The sequence below is a fragment of the Lotus japonicus genome, chromosome 1 (genome assembly GCF_012489685.1).
Source record: "Lotus japonicus ecotype B-129 chromosome 1, LjGifu_v1.2".
Lineage (NCBI taxonomy): Eukaryota > Viridiplantae > Streptophyta > Magnoliopsida > Fabales > Fabaceae > Lotus > Lotus japonicus.
The window spans coordinates 118,550,527-118,571,229 of record NC_080041.1 but is presented as its reverse complement, the minus strand read 5'-3'; the positions used below and the strand labels follow the sequence as shown (position 1 = coordinate 118,571,229).

The 20,703-nt window shown below is 37.0% G+C and overlaps 3 protein-coding genes across 3 annotated transcripts; 2 read left to right on the top strand and 1 right to left on the bottom strand.

Moving 5' to 3' along the window:
- Positions 1–3,841: 3,841 nt before the first annotated feature.
- Positions 3,842–7,567, top strand: LOC130729768 (mitochondrial phosphate carrier protein 3, mitochondrial-like). The gene is made up of 6 exons (XM_057581605.1): positions 3,842–4,277; positions 5,060–5,421; positions 5,551–5,594; positions 6,627–6,841; positions 6,932–7,056; positions 7,149–7,567. The coding sequence occupies exons 1-6, from the start codon at positions 3,999–4,001 to the stop codon at positions 7,192–7,194; spliced, it is 1,071 nt and encodes a 356-aa protein (XP_057437588.1). The 5' UTR covers positions 3,842–3,998; the 3' UTR covers positions 7,195–7,567.
- Positions 7,568–10,585: 3,018 nt separating this feature from the next.
- On the top strand, positions 10,586–11,833 carry LOC130721972 (F-box/kelch-repeat protein At3g23880-like). The gene is made up of 3 exons (XM_057572563.1): positions 10,586–11,119; positions 11,214–11,238; positions 11,769–11,833. The coding sequence occupies exons 1-3, from the start codon at positions 10,586–10,588 to the stop codon at positions 11,831–11,833; spliced, it is 624 nt and encodes a 207-aa protein (XP_057428546.1).
- Positions 11,834–15,647: 3,814 nt separating this feature from the next.
- On the bottom strand, positions 15,648–20,375 carry LOC130729767 (V-type proton ATPase subunit C). The gene is made up of 11 exons (XM_057581604.1): positions 20,205–20,375; positions 20,051–20,119; positions 19,843–19,970; positions 19,636–19,735; positions 18,827–18,894; positions 18,609–18,750; positions 18,352–18,468; positions 18,003–18,128; positions 17,618–17,701; positions 17,451–17,530; positions 15,648–16,074 (listed from the first exon to the last, which is right to left on the bottom strand). Exons 1-11 carry the CDS (start codon positions 20,316–20,318, stop codon positions 15,975–15,977), a joined length of 1,128 nt encoding a protein of 375 aa, XP_057437587.1. The 5' UTR covers positions 20,319–20,375; the 3' UTR covers positions 15,648–15,974.
- Positions 20,376–20,703: the final 328 nt, after the last annotated feature.

Sequence of the window (20,703 nt, the reverse complement as noted above, 5' to 3'; positions counted from 1 at the left end):
TCTTTTTCTCATTCCCAATTTCAGAATCCAGACCTAGAACGCCTCTCTAGACACGGCAAGGCCATCCCAGAATTTCCGGATTGTGCCTTCCTCCGCTCTCTGCAATCTCCAACCCAATTTCTTGAAGAATTCAACCATCTTTCCCTTCTGCTCTTCGCTGAATTTGGTCTTGCGCCTCTTCTTCTTGATCAGGTTCTCTGTTCTCGCCCCTTCATCAGGATTTCCAAGGTAAAATTCCACGTGCTGCGGCGCCGATTTTGATTTCTGGTCGTGCAGGTAGTCGGAGGTGGGAAAAGATGAGAGAGCAGCGGTGGAGAGCGTCTTACTGCTGAGAAGATGAGTCCCTTGTTCTCGCAGAGGAAGACGATGATAGTTCCTTGAGGAAGATAACAGAGAAATAGCGTTTGCTCTTGTAGAGCCACATATGATACGATGAGGGTTTCAAGAGGAGGAGAGGTAAACCACGAGAAGAGTTTCACGATTATTGGGCTCACACAAAGATTAGAAAAAACTCCTTTTTTTCAAAGCTCCTAAAAATATCTTTTTCTAAAAAGTTACTTTTAGCCTTTTTTTCAGTAAAAATAAGTAACTTTAAAGTTAAAGAATATTTAGCGAAATCTGTTTGGCCCAACTTTACCTTAAAAGTGACTTTTAAGTCAAAAATAAGCTGGGCCAAACACTACCTTAATTAATAGTTTAATACTTTTTATAAATAAGAGAAATATATAACTAGATTGAATGCAATATAAGGGACACTAGCCAATTTATAAGCGTTATCTAGCTAGTTTTAAGTGAAATACGATTGAAAATCAATGGGTATCAATGTTTAAACATTGTGTTGGTCTGTTGGATAGCTCAAGTAGTAAGAATTGAGAAACACATGAGTTGGGAAAGAAAGATCCAGTGACCAGTCTTTGGATAATGTAATTTATCTTTGCGATATACAAAACAAAGTTGTATGTGGTGTTTTCAAAAGTTACAAACAAATAAGAGTTAAATATTATTTTCATTGATGATGAAGATAATGTATATTCAACAAAAAAAAATAGATGTAGTATATTCAATTTAGCTTTTTATTACAAATATTATAAATCTGTACCTTTCATATCAACAACCGTACATAACACGGATACAATACTAGTATTAGAATAGTTACAAGTGTGATTCAAAGAAGTCTCACATTATATAAATTAACAAGTGTACAACTATATACTGTATAAGTTAAAGAACATGAAGGTTTTGTGGTGGCGTGGGAATATAACTTAAATCTAACATTCTATTTCTCTCTTTCATTGGGGGTTTGGTGAATTTTTTTTCCTTTTTTTCAGCATTTTTCCTTATAATGTAAAAGTTATGGGGAAAAAATTAATATTATATCAGTGTATCAGTGTATACAAGTTGACCCCAAGGAAAACGAAGAACCCAGAACAAAAAGATATTATATTGCCAAATTAGATTTGAGTTTTCCAAAAAAAGGTTGTAGTTGAAGGGGAGCAAATGCAATATTGTGCAAAGTTGAAGCCTATGCAATTGGATGATGGAGAGGCAACATGGCGTTGATTGATAATTCCAAGATCATGACGAAAGAATATACCCTCGACCTTCTGGTTTACGATTTCGTGCAACAAATGCCATTCATCCCAATTCTAATTACGCTTGCACCACAATTGAAACCCAAACATTTATCAATTTTTTTCAATATTTCTTACATTTTATTTCAAAATTCCTTAGTGATAAAAGTTTGAAAAGGTAAAACGTAAAACAAATTGTCTTAGTTTTATTTGGTTTAACAATAGTTATTTGGAACCAAGTAGGTTGGTGTAGTGGTTCAGTACTTCATCCTTTAAGCAAGTGGTTGGGGGTTCGAATCCCAACTCTTGTGAATAGAAAAAACTCCTTGGCCAGCCCCCTACCGCTTAGTGCGCTGACCGTGGGGCGAGAGATTAGTCTCACGGCTATCAGCCGTGGGGATACCTTGGTCATTACCAAAAAAACAATAGTTATTTGGATGCCTTTTTATCTTCAACAAGGATGGCTAATTTTGGCCTTGTGGTACGTAATCATCATCTAGAAGAAATTATGGTAGCACCTGATGCAATTTTTGGAAAACAAATTGACCCTTGTATCTCAGAAGCACTTATGTCGACTGAAAGGGTCTCTTTCTCTATGACCTTGGTTTTAAATTGGTCATCTTTGAAAGTGATTGTTTGGCTCTGATTCAATCTTGGAATGAACTAGCAGAATGATAATGGATGATTGTAAAAAATTGGCAGCAACTCCAGCAAGCTTTGTTTAATTAGGGGTGAAAATAAGCCAAATAACAAGTCAGGGCCTACAATAACTTGGTTCGTTAAAGACCTAGCCTGACTTGACTTGTTTATTTAAAAGGTTGGCCTAAACTTTTTAAAATGTTTGATTAACTAAAACGAATAGATTCAGGCTATCAAAAAAACCTATTTGAGTTGATAAGACGGTTTGTTTTATATTAATAATACAAATAATATTATTTGAGAGCAATGATATACAAATTTTATTATCTGAAAAGGAAATGCAATGATATATAGAAATACAGATTAGGAGAAAAATGATAGAATGAAAAGTCACAAGAACTAAATAAAAAAATCACCTGACCATCACCATCATAGGTGATTGAAAACGTTAGAAATCGCATTTGTCATTGAATCCACCTAAAACAAGTAATAAAGACTTGAACTCTTGTGCCTCATACTCAACATAGAAGCAAATTCAAGATAGAAGAAAATGAATGACAGTGAAGAGAAAACTCACTGAACAAGTGTTGAATAAAAAACAAATTACCTGATAATTACAATCTCCAGTGCTTGAAACGTTAGAAAGCGCATCTGTCAGCGAATCCACCTCAGCCTGAAACAGATGATAAAATTTTGAGTTCTTGAGCCTGATTCAAGATATTGAAGATAGAAGAAGATGAATCAGAAAAAAAAGGATAAATCCACTCAACAAGAAGATGCGTTAATTATGTTAATGGAAGTAGTACATACTACAATATCACCATAGATGTTTCATATCCCAAACCACCATGCAATTATTTGTTAGCTCAATTGACTAGAGAAGACCACAACTTCAACCAGGTGGAGTTGCTACCCCCATATCACGTTCTCAAGTCGAGCGTGGAACCACTTGGTGTGATTACGATGAGATGTGGTGGTAGGGAAAGGAAAAAGAAGCACGAGAGGAAGCTAGAACTGAAGGCGGGGAGCATCTCAACATAGGAACATTGATAGTGTCCCATCAATAAGACGATGCTCACGAATCACTAAGCTCCTCACATATTTCGCCTTGTCCTTGGCCAGGAAATTCATCACTACATTCCATTTCCACAAAAAATATAGTGCAGAGGGCGCATTAAACCCACTATTTACCACACCACCGCGCGATTAGCCTGAATGCTGAGTCTCTAGGTACAAAAAGGACATTATGAGATTTCTCCACAATTTGATGTAGTTCTTAGAGTGTAGGACACATCTCATCTCCACCAAATCTAAAAGTTGACATGGGGATTAGAAAATCCAACAAGAGGTCATGTGCTTCCTTAGGATCTCCCTGAGGAAGCAGTGCCAATCCTACATTAGTACCCTGCTTTTCAAACTAATAGATCTATACTCATGCTAGAAAAGTAAAAAATGATGCAGTAATAATACTAAAAGAATATTCCCAATTTAGATGCGAAAATAAATACTAAGCTGACAAAATTTGACCAGCTTTCTCTAGCGTGTCAACGCGGTAATTTAGACAAGCAACAGGGGCATTTTGGTCCGCTAGTGATTTCGGCAACGGAGATATAAAAGCAACACAGTACCACCATTGGTGCATAAAAACCGGAAAAGCCAGAGATTTTTGGCAGCGAAGTATTGGGAGCGAGCGAGAGAAAGCGAAGCACCCACTCTTTGTTGTTTCTACTTCTTCTCTCGCTTTCTCTTCAAATCAATTCAACGAAATCACTTCCTGTCATTGACCTAATGGCTTTTCCTGATTCCTCTTCTCGCCGCAACAACAACCTCATCCCTTCCTTCCTCTATGGCTCCTCCTCCCCCAAAACCCTACCTCTCAACCAGATCCTCTCCTCCTCCTCCACCGCCGCTGCTGCTCCCTCGAAGCTCATGATCCCGGCTCCTAATGAGAAGATCGAGATGTACTCCCCTGCTTTCTACGCCGCCTGCACCGTCGGCGGTATCCTCAGTTGTGGACTCACTCACATGACCGTCACTCCTCTTGACCTTGTCAAGTGTAACATGCAGGTTTAGTCTTACTCACTCTCCATTTCTCTCAATTCGATTCCGATCTGTACTCTTCTGCTTAGATTTAACGCTTTTTTGAGTGTTTTCGCTTTTTGATTGTTTAGATCTGCGATTTCCTTTGAGTTCTGTTTGGATTTTATGGTAATTCACTGGATTTAGATCGGATCACTTGTGAATTAAGCGATTATAGTCATTTACGGTTTAGATTGCTGATCACATTTTAGAAGAGGTTATTCGTGCAATAAGATCTGTACAAACTTGATGTTGGTGATTGTTTGTAGTCGAAAGATTGATTGCAACCTGGCTTTGTGAAATTTAGATTTCTTTCGTGTATAGTTGTTATATATGCAATTTGTTTTCACAAGAAGTGGAAAATAGCTGTGTGTTTATGAGTAACGAGCCGATTTTACTGTGCTATGCTACTGCTGCCGCCGATTTGTTCAGAGTTTAGTAGCCTATTGTTTTGTGAAATTTCGATTTCGATTACAGTTTTCTTTAGTCTGAAGTTTGGGACATGCACTACCGTCTTGATTTTTCGGACATGACATTTTGATTTTGTGGTAATGGCAGTGTTTTCCTCTGTTGAGGGTTTCAAGTGCGATTTTATGTGAGAATCTTTGTTTGGTACATGGACAAATTAGAGGAATTGGAAATTTGTTTATGATGGAGGGCTGAATCTGGTGTTTCTGCTTGTTTGAATTGTTGAAATAGTTTGTTAGGTGTACTCTTAATTGTTGTTGCTGTAATTTGTGTTTTATATTGGAATTGATTGTTGATTTCAGATTGACCCTACCAAGTACAAGAGCATTTCGTCTGGGTTTGGAGTTTTGCTCAAGGAGCAGGGAGTCAAGGGCTTTTTCCGCGGCTGGGTTCCTACCTTGCTCGGTTACAGTGCACAGGGTGCTTGCAAGTTTGGATTCTATGAGTTCTTCAAGAAGTACTACTCTGATATTGCTGGCCCTGAGTATGCTACCAAGTACAAGACCTTGATCTACCTTGCTGGTTCAGCATCTGCTGAGGTTATTGCTGATGTTGCACTTTGCCCCTTTGAGGCTGTGAAGGTCCGCGTCCAAACTCAGCCTGGTTTCGCAAGAGGTCTGTCTGATGGGCTGCCAAAGTTTGTCAAGGCTGAAGGAACCTTGGGGTATGCTTTTAAATGCTGATTATTTTGAACTCTCTATTTAGTAGAATAGAGGATGTTGTGTGATTGATTGTATGTTGCTCTATGCTATGAATCAGTATGTGAGTCTAATGAATTGTCTTATGATTTCAGGTTGTACAAGGGATTGGTGCCTTTGTGGGGACGACAGATTCCATGTAAGTTTTCCAGCTTATAGTTTGAGTTTGCATTATACTTTAAAGAGGTTTTTTAGTTTGCACTTCAATTTTTTTGAGGGTCATGTCACTTATCATGCCCTGCTTCTTGAGCCTGTGTTACAATACCCCGTTGCACTTCAATTTCAAAACTGAATGTTATTGTCTCTTTATTTTTGTTAAAATTCTTTATTTACCTTTAGCTTCTTGGAAATTTACCATGTACACCAATAGGTTAATTCATTTGTTGAATTTTAACAAATTCATGAAAAAAGTAATACAAATGCTTATCAGGGATGTAAGTTCTTCCATTTTTTTGTGGTCTTCTTATACAAATGTTTTCATTGATCTTGTTGTGTTTTTCCTTAATTTATTCTATAGAAAATTGCTGATTTGTTTTTCATTTTTTATTGTTGAGAATTAGTTACATACCATAGATCACTAGATTTTGGAAGAATGCATATATTTATTTTTTATTAATATTGCATTTGGGTGTTGTCTGATCTACTATGAAACAACGCATGGTTATTTAATGATTTGTGTGATGATAATAAACAATATTTTTATCATATTTGTATCACCTGTATCATTACAGGATAATTATTTTTATTGTGGACCTGTATTGTGTTAGATTGTAATTTGATAGGTAACCACCCCTTAGCTACTTTAGTTAGTTAGTCAGTTAGGGAAATCATATGGCTTGTTAGTGAATTGGTTAGGGATTAGAGCACAGAGATGTTATAAATAAGGTGCTGAGAGGGATTAGCATCTTTTGGGTCATATGGGAATTAAAACTTAGGAGAGTGATGAGTCTCTCAAATCACTCAGCATTATTCTAGTTTTCCTATCCAATAATATCAGTTTTCCTTCTTCTTGGCTGATTCTATTATAATTTCTGCTTGTTGAGAAATGGTGAAGCTCTTCAATATGAATAATTGTGGTAGTGACTGTTGAAGTTAACTGTTTTCCAATTTAATGCAACTGAAGGACCTGATAATAAAACATGAAGAATTAAAAGAATGCTCTTTCTTGCAGACACAATGATGAAGTTTGCTTCCTTTGAGACCATTGTTGAGATGATCTATAAGCATGCCGTTCCCGTTCCAAAGAGCGAGTGCAGCAAAAATCTGCAACTCGGTATCAGTTTCGCTGGTGGATATGTTGCTGGTGTATTTTGTGCAATTGTGTCTCATCCTGCTGATAATCTTGTCTCTTTTCTCAACAATGCTCAAGGCGCAACAGTTGGTGATGTGAGTTTCAAACTTGCTGTATAGTAGCCTATTTGTTTCTTAATTTATCTGTTCTGACAAGTTTTTTCAATGTTATCTACCTTAATTCAGGCGGTGAAGAAGCTCGGCATGTGGGGTCTCTTTACCCGTGGTCTTCCTCTCCGTATTGTCATGATCGGAACACTTACTGGAGCCCAATGGGGAATCTACGATGCATTCAAAGTCTTTGTGGGGCTGTAAGTTTATACAATTTCTACTGTGATACAGTTTCTTACTCAATGGTGTTTTTCATTATGATGTGCTAATATAACTTTTGTTCCTTTCACAGACCAACTACTGGTGGTGCTGCTCCTGCTGCTCCTGCAAAGGCATAGAATGTCCATGGTGACACTTTTTAGTTTGTTTTAAGAAACTTAGAAAAGCCAGCGAATAGGGAGCCCATAAATAAACTGAGGATTGCTGAAGTTGCTTGAATAATCAAGCTTGGCTGGATAATATTCTTTGCAAGTTTAGACATACTGTTTCCAATTTTCTTGTATTCGCCGAGTATTTTAATCTTTTGGTAGGATGGTTTTGCTCGCATCCTTCCTGTTGCTGAAAACTTTGTAGCTAGGAATGATATAATTTTGCATGTTAGGGTCACACTACATGCCTCTCTGTCAAACGGGATTACACATTTGTTTTCTTGTCTATGCAACAAGCATGGACGCATCTGCAATGCTTATGTTGAGATCAATTTTTTATCAAGTTTGCTTGAATATTTTTATCTCGAAATTTTTGTTGCTTAAAGCCTTAAATCACGTTTATTGTATTGCTGTCATTAGCTGTATTACTATGTCTACTACCATGCCAGATCTGCATGAGTTATCAAACCATGACATGTTCTTTGATAAAGCCTCAAAACTACATAGTAAAAAGTCTAGTAGAGACATGGCCTCACATAAATTCATCTCGGAAACGACAAATAAATCCTGATCTAGGAAACAACGCTTGTAAGAGAAGATCAAGGACATGAACCCTACTTAGCATTATGGGTCAAACAATCTGCTACTTTGTTAAACTCCCGATGAACAAAGTGAAACTTGATGTTCCCATGAGACAAGCTAATATCTCGAATATTACTCACCATCCCCATGTAAAGATCTACCAGTGGCTGAGTCGCTCTCAACAATGACCTTGTCATAGGAAGAAGCCAACTCCACATCTGCGCAAGTGGCCCACAACTTTGCCAGAAGAGGGTCAAAAGTACTTAACCTGTGGTAGAACCCCGTGATCCACGTCAGGCTCCCTACTCGACCACGCCGATCCATCAACATTGAATTTAATCCAACTAGTATGTGGATAGCTCCACAAGGTCAAACAGAACAGTAATGTTGCCATGGTCAGCGTCACTATACCCCACTGGATCGTCAATCTCTATGGCGTACAACAATACCTTACTTGTATTCCATTATGCTAATTGGAAAACCACTTCGTTTCACAATCTCCAAATGCTCCACAAAACTAGTGCGAAGAAGAAAAGCTAGTGACATTTTGAATCCCCTAAAATTTCATCAACACCCAATCATAAAGGTCCACGGATCGAAATTGTCCTGTGTAGTATGATCCAAGAAGTCTGTCTAGACAGGAAAAGAGATGTTGTAATCTCTCCACAAGTGTATAACATTTTCCTGATAAACATTACACGGGAAAACAACTGAATAAGAGAAATGACAAACTATTCCTCTTCAAATTGGTCGTCAAACCATTGTTCAGAAGCTTCCAAAGGAATATCTAAACACATTGAAACCCTTCCAAAGCCAAACAACCTTCTACAAACAATCAAAGGCTTGAGGCTCATCTAAGTGAAGGAGCCAAATTGCGGAATATCTCGACTTGACCGAGAGTTGGGCACTGCAGAGGAAAGAATTTCCTACATGACAGAATCATGCAACAACTAAATGAATTCTTGGTAACGCCAATTCCCATTGACATCACAATAGTCTTCTAAGGAATACTCAACTATATCAAGGGGATCAAATGCACAGTAACTTGCTCTAAAATAATTCCATGACACAACCAACTATCATTTCAGAATTCGTTGGGGAGTCGTCTGGGTTTGGTGTTCCCTCTTCTTTGGCTCCTGAAGGAGATGTGGTTGCGCTTTCAGTGGCTAGGTCTTTGGTTCCTGAGGAACAAACTCCGGATGTGTTTCTTTTCCCTGAAATTTGTGCTAGCGCTGGTGCTTCTAAAGGTCCTAATAGTGTGGGGTTAAATTTGATTGAAGACAGTGGCGACCCTTCAAGGACCGAGGATGAGGGTTCCTTTTATTTGGTTTTGCTCGAGAAGTCTCCGGTTGATTTGCGCTTGGTTCGAGGTGTAGGTGATTCGTATCCGTATATTATTGATGGAGAGGTAAAGTTTTTCATAGCACCTCATTCTTCTGTTGTGTTGGATATTATGGATTGGGCTGCCTATGGGGGTTTGGCTACTTATGCGGCGCTAAAGGATTTTGAGGCGAGGATTGATGCTTTGCGTTGTGGGGACTATGTTTCATTTGAGAGACGTGATCTTTTGTCTCTCCTAGTTGATGGTCAGGGTGGTGGTTCCTCTACAGCGATAGTGCGTTCATCGGACACAAGCTTTAGTGTTGGTTTAGATGCTGGATCAAGTTTTGAGTCAGATCATTGTCATGTTGCTTCTGATGCATAAGCATTGGTTGACCTGGGGAGTGTACTTGACCAGCGCCAAGTGTCGGAACATTGCGTTCCTTCGGTGGTTCCCCTTGATGTGATTTTCTCTAGGTTTGAACCTCTTTCCCGTTGTTCTTCTGTGGAGAAGTAGCCCGTTAAGGACCCATGTTCTTATGTTGGGTGAAAAAGAGGTCGTCCTAAGAAAGTCACTAAGAGGGGCAAGAAAAAACGAGGTTCTCAGGTTGTTGGTCCTGATGCCTTGGAGGCATTGGAAGTGTCTGGCACTGCGTCTGGTAGGTGGATCCTACGGGTATGTTGTCTACTCAGCCCCAGGATTGTGTTTATGAGTGAGCACGGGAGATGTAGACGGTTGGTAAAGAGTTAGGTCTGGTCTGGGATGTTTCTGATGAGGAGGTCATTGCGGGGTGTGTGCAGCATCCCAAACGTACTCATCCTGATAAGTATGAGTCCCCTTAAGGCACTAGGTTCTTTGTGGTTTGAGTTTTTTGTCTTCACGGTTGTTTCGTTTTGGTGTTGCAATTAGGGTTGTATTCAGTTGACTTATTTTGATTATATTTGGGTTGTTCATGTTTTTTTATGGTATTGGTTATTCTTTTGCTTCGCGTATCTCAAAGACTATTCTAGAGGATGTTGTACTCTTTTTCCTTCACTACGTTTTTATCCCAATGAGTTTTTCCTATAAAGGTTTCAATGAGGCACGTTCCTTGGTTGTGGTCTTTGGGGCGGTTTTGTTGCGTGGGTTTTTTTGATATGTCCTATTTATAAGGTGTTGCTCTCATGAATTTTACATATTCAATAATATATATCTTTTGCTGTAGAAAAAAAATAATTATTTAACATTTTTATAGTTGTAGGAAAAAAGGACGTTGGAAGTTTTTTCCACATTAACATCATATTTATATTAATTATGTTTACGAAATAAAATATTATTTTAATGATGAAGGAAAAAAATGTGGATCAAAAAGTCAGAATATTTGAGTACCCCAAAGGGGCATGAGAGTTTCAGAATTGTAGGTTATTAAATATTTTGTGGGTCGTGTTCATAGGTTTAATTGGTTTTCTTCCCCCAACCATGAAAATACCTCGTGATGATCCAATTCTTCCTTTGGATCTCGAAATTGAAATTTTGTCACGACTACCCGTGAAAACCCTCATGCAATTCGTGAGCGTTTGCAAGTCATGGAAATCACTGATCATCCAAGATCCACCATTCGCGAAACTGCACCTCAATAGATCTCCCAAAAACACACACATTGTCCTCGCTATAAAAGACGATCCTTACGGAATTGAAAATCGGGACAGTTGGGTTGTTCCATGCTCTGTGCGCTGCTTGACGGAGGATCCGTCGTCCGTGATCGATGTTGAAGGGGGCTACCATTTGAAGAGAAATCATATTATTGGCTCTTGTAATGGATTGGTTTGTTTGGGAAACTATTATGATGGTGGCCCAATTGAAGAATTTTGGGTTCAACTTTGGAATCCGGCCACACACTTGATGTCTAAGAAGTCACCAACCTTTCATCTGAGGATGCAAACTTCAACTGATGCTCCGCGGGTTAAGGCGAATTTGGGGTTCGGTTATGATAATTCAAATGATTCATACAAGGTGAGTAAAATTTTAAAGTCCAACTCTTTTGAAGATAATTATTTGAGAATCTATAATAGTATATGATAGCTTAATTTGAAGTTCTTGTTTCTAGAGATATGTGATTAACTACAACCAATGTTTTAAGTTATTGTTGTTACATTAGTGGTTGTATCGAGATCCTTCATATTCTGAAAAATTGATGATACATATGACCATATCTACAATAATTACACTCATGATGGCCTCTAAATGATCAAGATCTCATGTTCCAAAATAGTGTCCATGGTTGAATTTCATTGATGAGACAAAATTTGAAAACTTAAGATCTGGCTAGAAAACATCCACATTGTAGACAACAATTTAAAACCAAAATAAAATTTTGATTAACTTACTCAAGCAATCAAATTACTATTCCTAATATCAAGGACAATTTTACCAATTAAGTTAGTCGTTATTGTGAAAATGATGTAATTTTGGTATCAAGTCAATCCCTACTTTTAATTACCTTAGAGGATAATTAGATAATGAGTTATAAAGATGAATTTAAGGCAGAAATTAGTCAATTTAATTTGACTAATGTAACAAAAAATAAAAGACTGCATAATTTTCATAACACATCTCAAAAGTATGCTTTTTTTTGTTAACTTTAGTTTTTACTCTTCTCTAGGTGGTGGTGGTGCATTGGGATTTTACAGAGCAGAAAATTATGACAAGAATTTATTGCATGAATAATATCTGCTGCAAGAAAATTTTGTGTGACCCTTGTTCCCCTCTTATGCTACCCCAAATCGCAGGAAAATTTGTGGGGGTTGTGTTAACTGGTTAGCACTTAAAAATATGAAAGGTCCCGAATACCAATGGGACAACGTTACTCTCGAGCAGCTGGTTATTGCTTCCCTTGACATGAGTACAGAGGAGTATACGTATATGTCACTTCCTGAGGGTGTTACGGAGGTGCCTCATTTTGAGCCAAATCTCGAGATTCTAGGAAATCACTTGTGCCTTTTTCATGACCGTAATAGAACCCATTTTGTTGGGTGGAAAATGAGAGAGTATGGAGTACGAGAGTCTTGGACTCAGTGGATGAGTATCAGTTATGAGAATCTTCAATGTGAAGGATTTTTTGATAGGCCTGTGCCGATGTTCTTGTCCGAAAATGGTAACATTCTTTTGCTCGCACTAACTGAGGACTTGGAGTTTATCAAATATAATATAAGAGATGATTATGTAGAGTATATTCCAAATCCCAACAATGAATTTTGGTGGGTGGCTATTGGTTATGTTCAGAGTCTGATTTCCCCTTGTCAAGACTATGAAGATGGACAAGAATAAGAGAGAAAATGAGCTCTTTAATGCTAGTTTCAAAGACCCATAGATTGTCAGTCAATATTTTATTCGTACTTTATTGACATTACAAAGTCTCTTAAATTTGGTGAATATTTTAAATATCTTGCATGTTGCAATGTTAGTGAATGTTATATTTGTGACGTTGTTATAATACTTAGAAATTCTAATATTTCAATTCGTAGTTTTGAATTTTTTGCCTGGAATGAAGTAGATAATGTAGCTGCTGGGGTGGAATTGAATGATAAATTATTGCATATAAGTTTCTTCTAATTATTCTAAAATTATTGTAACTAGGATCTTGGATGCAGAAAATTTTAATTGCATGGCTTCATCCTTAATAGAGGAACTTTTTTTGAAACTTTTTCCCAAACCTCAAGACCTAGATTTCCATGCTGGGTATACTAATAAGTGAATAACTATTATGGTTTTAGGCTTCCTATATGTTTCCAAAGATAATTCATCCAAACAATCAGATTTCCATGTTTTGATAAGAGCATTGAATTTTATTTTCTCGAATTCCTTCGTTAAGAAAGATATTCCATCAGAGCCACTACGCTTATGAACTATCATTGTTATTCCTCAATACTATAAGTTATCCCGTAACTGTAGACCTCCACCAAACCATGATATAGAGGTTTTAGAGATTTTTTCAAGGCTACAAGCCTCTTTTAATCCTTCTGATGTTCTCTTTCTTTTCTCTTATATCTCATATTTCTATTTTTTGGTCTTGCTTCTCATTAAGGATAATGTGTGCAGAGAGAATTTTAATTTAGAACAAAATATATGCACTGATTTTAGGCTGCTTTTCATGCTTTTTAGGTGAATCATACACACATTTTCATTGAGTATTAGGAATAATAAGTTATGATTAGAATCAAACCTTTAATCTTAAGACTTGATTGGATGTAGTTATTGCATTTTGATACATCAAGGTTTCTTGGAGAATTGATTTGTTGGGTTGTGGTAGATGCATACCTTGTTAATTTTTGGGTCTTATGCTTGAATAAATATATCTTGTCATTCTTTTCCATCTTGTGTAATTTCACTCATCCTTATATGTCATGAAGGATATGATTTGATTCTGTTTGAATATTTTTGTTCATTTGCATGCATTGAGATAATAAAAGCATTATTTTCTTTTCATAAGCTACTGGTTTAAATTGCTAACCTTACACCACTTGAATTTTGTTTTAACTCATTCAAGCCTATTATCCATCCTTTGTGATAGATCTCATTAAAGGCTTAAAAATTAAGACCATGATATTACCATACCTTATGGAATATAAGAACTTTACAATTATCTTACGATTGAGATTTCAACAAGTGTTCTGATGTACGTATGGTGTGAATGCACGGTATGTGTTATATATTCTGATGAATTGCTTCTTTTGTGATATAAATCCTAATTTGTTGATACAAGTGGAAAATAAAAAAAAGGTTAAATATATTCTAGGTCTCTGACATATAGAATCAAATCCAAAGACATCATCCTAAGTTTGTCTAGACAGGAAAAGAGATGTTGTAATCTCTCAGCAAGTGCATAACATTTTCCTGATAAACATTACACGGGAAAACAACTGAATAAGAGAAATGACAGTTATTTCTCTTCAAATTGGTCATCAAACCATTGTTCAGAAGCTTCCAAAGGAATATCTAAACACACTGAGATCCTTCCAAAGCCAAGCAACCTTCTACAAACAATCAGAGGCTTGAGGCTCATCTAAGTGAAGGAGCGAAATTGTGGAATATCTCGACTTGACCGAGAGTTGGGCACTGCAGAGGAAATAATTTCCTACATGACAGAATCATGCAACAACTAAATGAATTTTTGGTAACGCCAATTCCCATTGCCATCACAATAGTCTTCTAAGGAATACTCAACTATATCAAGGGGGATCAAATGCACAGTAACCTGCTCTAAAATAATTCCATGACACAACCAACTATCATTCGAGAATTCGATTATCTTTTCATCTCCAATCTTCCACCTGATTCCCTATACTAGACTCAACTGTCTTTCTATAAATATGAGGAACACCATCAATCCCAGAATCATATTTACTACAGATCACCGTCATCCAAAGAGCTTCTGAATTCTGAATTAAGCCCAAGTTGATCTTCATAAAAAGGGTCTGGTTGAATACATGAAGCCTATTAAAGCCAATACCTCCACAATTCATAGGCGAACATACTATGTCTTAAGGCACCTGACTGAACTTTCTATGACCAATATGACCAATATCACCTCCCCAAATAAAGTTCATTTGAACTATCTCTAGACTATTACAATTATATTTTGGCAATATCATCATTTACAGTTTATATGCAATAATATGGAAGAGCCGCTACAAACTAGGCTATAGTAATACGACTAGCTAAAACTCAAGGTCCACCTTCCAAGAGGACATCCTCTGCTAAGTTTTGCTCAAAAGAAAATTTTAAGCATCTTTATTTGTGCGCCTACGAATAAGAAGCACTCCAAGATACTTCCCCAGAAGTAAGGTGGATACCTGTCACTTAGCTACCTCGCAACATTATAATGAATATTATGAGAGACCAACAAATGAGACTTCTCGAGGCTAACATGGTACCCAGAGGCACCACAAAAATCCTTTAGACAATCTCTCAAAATTGTCATTTGCTCCATAGAAGCCTCACTGAGAAACAAGCCTTCAGCAAAAAACATATGAGAAATAGGAGGCCCATCCCTCGATAAGGTAATAAGCACCCACTTCTTTGCAATAACTTTGTCTTTGAACCAAATTAGTTAGTCTCTCTATGCAAAGAACAAACAAATAAGGGGAAATGATTGAAAAATTCTATTTTCTCACCATTGAAGATAACTTGACATGAGCAATGACAAACACATCAAAGGATGAGATCACAAAACCTTGGTCAAACCCAATATCAAAGAGAGTATCATACAAGAACTTCCAACTTAATCAATCATAGACCTTCTCTAAATCCATCTTCACTGCAACCCACCTTTCTTCTTCCTAGTGGTACTCATAAAGTCCTAAGCTATCACAACATTATCAGAGTTGTCTTCTTAGGAGGAAGCTACACTGATTGGGGGCTACCAGAGAATCCAAAGAAATTTAAGCCTATTAGCCAGAGCCTTAGTCAATATTTCATAAACAATGTTGCAGAGGACATCAGCTGTTGATTAATTGAAACAAAAACAATGATATAAAGTTCATGACGAGTGAATAACAAAGTTTTATTGTTGTACACTGATAAAGGATCATATTATTCGCTAAGGGTGCATCACTTCTCCGAGTACCATAATTGCAAACAAGAAAACTTCCACAACACAATACAAGTCGCTAATCGTCAATCCTGGCACCAATTTCTGCCCTTGAAAATTCAAGGTCCCTTTGAAACATTGATTACTCAAATTATATATAAATAACAAAGAATAAAATATAATCGTAATATACAAAATCTTCAAATCTTGTTTGGCATAGGCATTATTGCTGTCCAAAGGAACCCTTAGCGGACTTTAAATTAAGGTATGCGGGAGCGCTCAGAGAAGATTGATAGTGAAGGAAACATAAGGGTGCGTATCAGGATCACCTCCTAAGCCAGCCATTCCACCCACTTCTTCCTCGGCCTTCCAGTATGCACTGCACGCAAAATAAAAGGTACAATATGACCATGGTAAGAATCATTCATTGATTCATTATCTAAGCCTTTTAGTAAATCAAATTGAGATACAAAAAAATACATAAAATAAAGAAATAAATATTGTCCACGTGTATGAAATATGAGGGGGTGAGTTCTGCTAAAGCATGGGATAGGAACGGGAGTACACGCATATATCTTGCCTTTCAGATCCATAAGAATTGTCAAAGATTAAAACTTCAATTTATGTGACATTTGAAGACAGTCTAGTTCCTTCACATTATCTTTTAATGAAATCATATGGCTAATTTAAAGAACCATTACTTGATATTTTATTATTAAGCCATTCCTACCACCATTTATCAAATTCCACTACTCTTCTCTCACATAACTCACACACCTAATGAAAAAACGTTGTCACTATTGGCCTCACTATTAGAAATATAGAATATCTCTGAATTTATAGGAAAGCTCATTAGGTTTACAAGCATCTACAACTATTATTTTGTTTTTGTTTTTGTTTTTGTTTAGGAAATCGAGAAAGAATAGAAGACTTTCGAATTTTCAAATAACTATCTGCTAAACACAACGGGATTCTAGATTAATGTTCTGTATATTAGCAAAGAGACAAGCAACATGTTTTGTCATTTTGAATTAATATATAAGCATATGTTAAGCAATGCAGAAACAAAGTTCTTTCGTTTACTTCTACTGCTCTTCCCATTTAGCCGTAAAGAGACAATAATCAGATGAATTCAAATTAGTGCCCCTCAAGAAAAACACCCAACATGTAGTTTCCTTAACATCAAAATATGAAACCTCTTAGGAGTTTAAGGGCCTATTTGATTATTGTTTTACAAAACATTTTTTAGTTTTAAAAAAAAAAAGAAAAAATGTTTGATAAAAATAGTTATGAAAATACTGATCTGAAAAACAGTTCTAAATTTTTCATTTTAAATATAATAATGTAAAACATCTTCGACTATTTTCTGTTTTTCTTTTAGTTTTCAAGTTATAGGTGTTTCAACTTCGCAAAACATTTTTCTTCTTAAATTAAAAAAACTGAGAAAGGAATCAAACAATTCCTAAGTCTTTTAAAGAGTTACTAAAAGAGGTTTCCTGAACCTCTGATAAAGTACCATCCAACATGGTCAATCATATTGTGATAGATTCTTGAAAATAGTAAATTTTATAGGCTTCCTCACAAACTTGATATGTTTTTGTTTATATCCAGCACGAATACCCCCCAAAAAAAAGTATGTCAGATCTTGAATTCATAAGCTTTGTGATTGCATGTAAATCAGCCTTGGCAGTGTGTAAAATTACTAGAAGCAGTCTATTTTAAACCAGACAACATAGGCATAAAGAAGCTACTTGCCTGTTTCTGCTATCACTCAAACCTTCAAGGATAGAACGTACTTTCTTCTCGGCTTTTACAGTTGGAGCTAAAACGCATGCCTGGAATCAGTACAAGACCGTCAGTGACAAATATTTGAGAAAAAGGGCGGGGGAGGAGACTGAACTTTGGTTTATAAAGAGTATTACCAAGAACGACGGTGGCAGACCATATCTCAAAATGCTCTCAGCAAATAAACGTACAGCACAAAAGTGCATCCAGGAGGTGAATACCTTCAGAAGATATAAAATTAAAGTAGTGAGCGAGAAGAACCGTGGAATTTTAGGATAACATGGCAAAAATAAATTGAAGTGGGAAAAGTAGAAATTTAAGGACACTAAGCACTACTAATTTGAACAGAACAGAGAAAACTAAAGAATACTGCAGTGTCAATCTCACAGAATGAGAGACTAAAACCCACACAGCAAGATATATGAAATCCAGCTTGAAAACAGTCATTTAACTCAACATGCTTGTTCTCGCAATATTCTTGGGTGTTTCTGTAAATTAAATGACTTAATAAATGTACAATACCTCTCCATAACTGGTGTAGCACCATTGCAACAGAGAACCCCTCAAACTTTCCTGATCTTGCACCAACTTATCTATCTCCTGCTTTCGATTCTCATGTGTTTCTGGACTGTATTCAAAATCACGAACCTGAATACAACGACATAAAATTCCATTAATCCCCTTTAGTGAAAGCATTAATCTGTTACTTAACAACTTAGCATTAGGTGTCTCGTGCTGTCGTACATCTTTCAATCCATAACTTTCTGTTAAAAAATTCCAAGATTAAAATCCTACGAAGAATGTGAATATTACATGCATTAATAGATTTTGAAGACTGTGTATGCGAAATCAAATGGGGGAAAATACTCACTTGGATCCCTTTTTCCCGAGCACTGTTTCTAAAATTGTCCGCAACACGACTGAAGAGCGTCACAGTATAAAGAGCATATTCGTTATCCTCATACAGCTTCTTAGAAGACCTGGGGACCTGAAACATTATTCAATGGTGTGAAGAACTGAAGACACTATTGGACTGTTTAGATGAGTTTCAGGGAGTTTTCAATTATACAAAATCCCAGGGAAGTAGTATAAGAAATTCAATTCATGAGTCAATATGATGTCTCTTACCACATAGTCTGTCAACGTTTCATAGCTTGCGAGCCAATCCTTCTGCGAATACTTGGAAACAATTGCAAGAAGGGTAGTTAAATGTTCTGAGGTGATAATGTCCTCGGGTTTTACCAAGTTGGAAAGATCACGGACTGCTAAGCTGAAGTAGTCAAGTAGGTAAGATAAGAATTAGAATGTATTTGAAAACTATCTAAGTCAGAAAACAACATCCTTACCTTCCAGTTTGCTTCCTATTGATAGCATTAAGCTGACTGCGGATATTATTGTACTCAGAAACACGGACCTGGAGTGAAAGAAAAAGTTTCAAGGGTCAAACAGAAAATTCAATCCATATCATGCCAAAAAAGTAGAGATGTTATTCTTTACTATATTGCTCAGAAAAGAGAAAAACTTGGAATCAGGGCTAAGCGGAAACCATTTTAACTTGCAAGACCTTTCTGAAATCACACATAAGATCTTTTAACAACCCCCCCCCCCCCTCTTTTGGCCGCAAAAAAAGATCTTTTGATCTTTTAGTGAAGAAAGGAGACACAAAGGGGGGAGAGCAGCAAGCGAAGAACTGTAGGTAAAAAAGAAAAATAAATAGGAAGCAAACTGAAACCGTGGTCTTTCTTATATAACAATCAAGTCACCCTCATGCTAGTAACTGAAACCGGCAAGGAACCGTTGCAGGTGACCTAAAATTTGCGAAACTTTAATATAATAAATTCAGTGGGTTAGATTTTTTTCCATTGAGGGAAACACTTTTATTCTTAGTTCTTATAATCTCCGACTGGCCTCATTCTTCTCCTCCCCAAAACCCAAAAATAAACTAAATAGTAACTAAAAAGACTCCACAAACTGAGTAATCAACTCTGCGTCACTTAATTAAAAGTATGCAGAAGACTGCTGCTATATCACTATAAAGCAATGATTGATCACTACACAGGCCATGGATGACAAAGACTTATACTATGATCAACACTAACTAACTCCACACCTCCTAAATCTAACTAAGATTCAAGGGTGGAAAGGAAACAAAAACCTTGAGATCATCCTCAATCTTTGCCACTTGACCATGAATACCATCAACAATCTCCTTCAAAGGAGACATGGTGGGGTACTTGCCTTCATCCCAAACAAACCTGGATCCATCACAAAACACAAAAATTTAACCCCAAACAACAAAAATAAACCCATCTCTGAACAAAACAGCAAGAGATCAAGCAATTGAATCGAATTGAAAACGGACCTAGTTAGGTAGGAATCAACAGGCACGCCATCGACGGTGAGGGCAGTGGTTTCTACAGCGGAAACTCTCTCGAGCTCCTCAATCTGGCGCCTGATCTTGTGTGATACTCCCTCCACGAAATTGTTGGACTGCACAAATCCTCAACGATCTGATTTCAACGAATCGGTAGGATACAGAAGAAATCGAGAAGGGGAAAACGGGGATTTACCTTGGCGAGATCATCGCTGAGAGAGAGGAGAGAGTCTAGGGTTCCGACGCGGAGATTGGGGATGTTGAACTGCGAAGAAGATCAATGTCAAATTGTGAATCAATGAATGAAGGAGTGAATTGAAGAAGATGAAGAAGAAGAGGTAGTTAGTTACTCTGTAAAGAGGGGTATCGAAGGAATGCTTAGAGACATTTTGCTGCAACTGGTTCCATAACTCAGATGCAGAGTTGTGAACGGGAAGAGAGACTACCCAGTATCTGCTTGCCATTGTCAAAGTGATCCTTCTGGTTCTTCTTCTCCCTCTTCTTCACCTGTTATATTTGTGCTAAATTATTGGAGAAGGCAGGGACTATTTGTACCATCCCTCTTTACTATCCACACCATCCCCTTTTTTTATAATCCCAAAAATACCCCCAACATAAAAAACATACAAAGTAGCAAAAAAAAAAAAAAAATACTCTCACAACTCACCTTCTTCTTCCTTCTTCCTCTTCCACTCTCACATTCCCCATCCCTATTTCATCTTCTAAATCAAGACATCACACACCTTTGAGGTATTTGAAGCTCCAAATCAGTGTAGAAAATAAGTGGGTGAGATCAAGGAAGAATCAAAGCTCAAAATAGGTTTGTTTTTTAAGATTTGTACTGTTTTT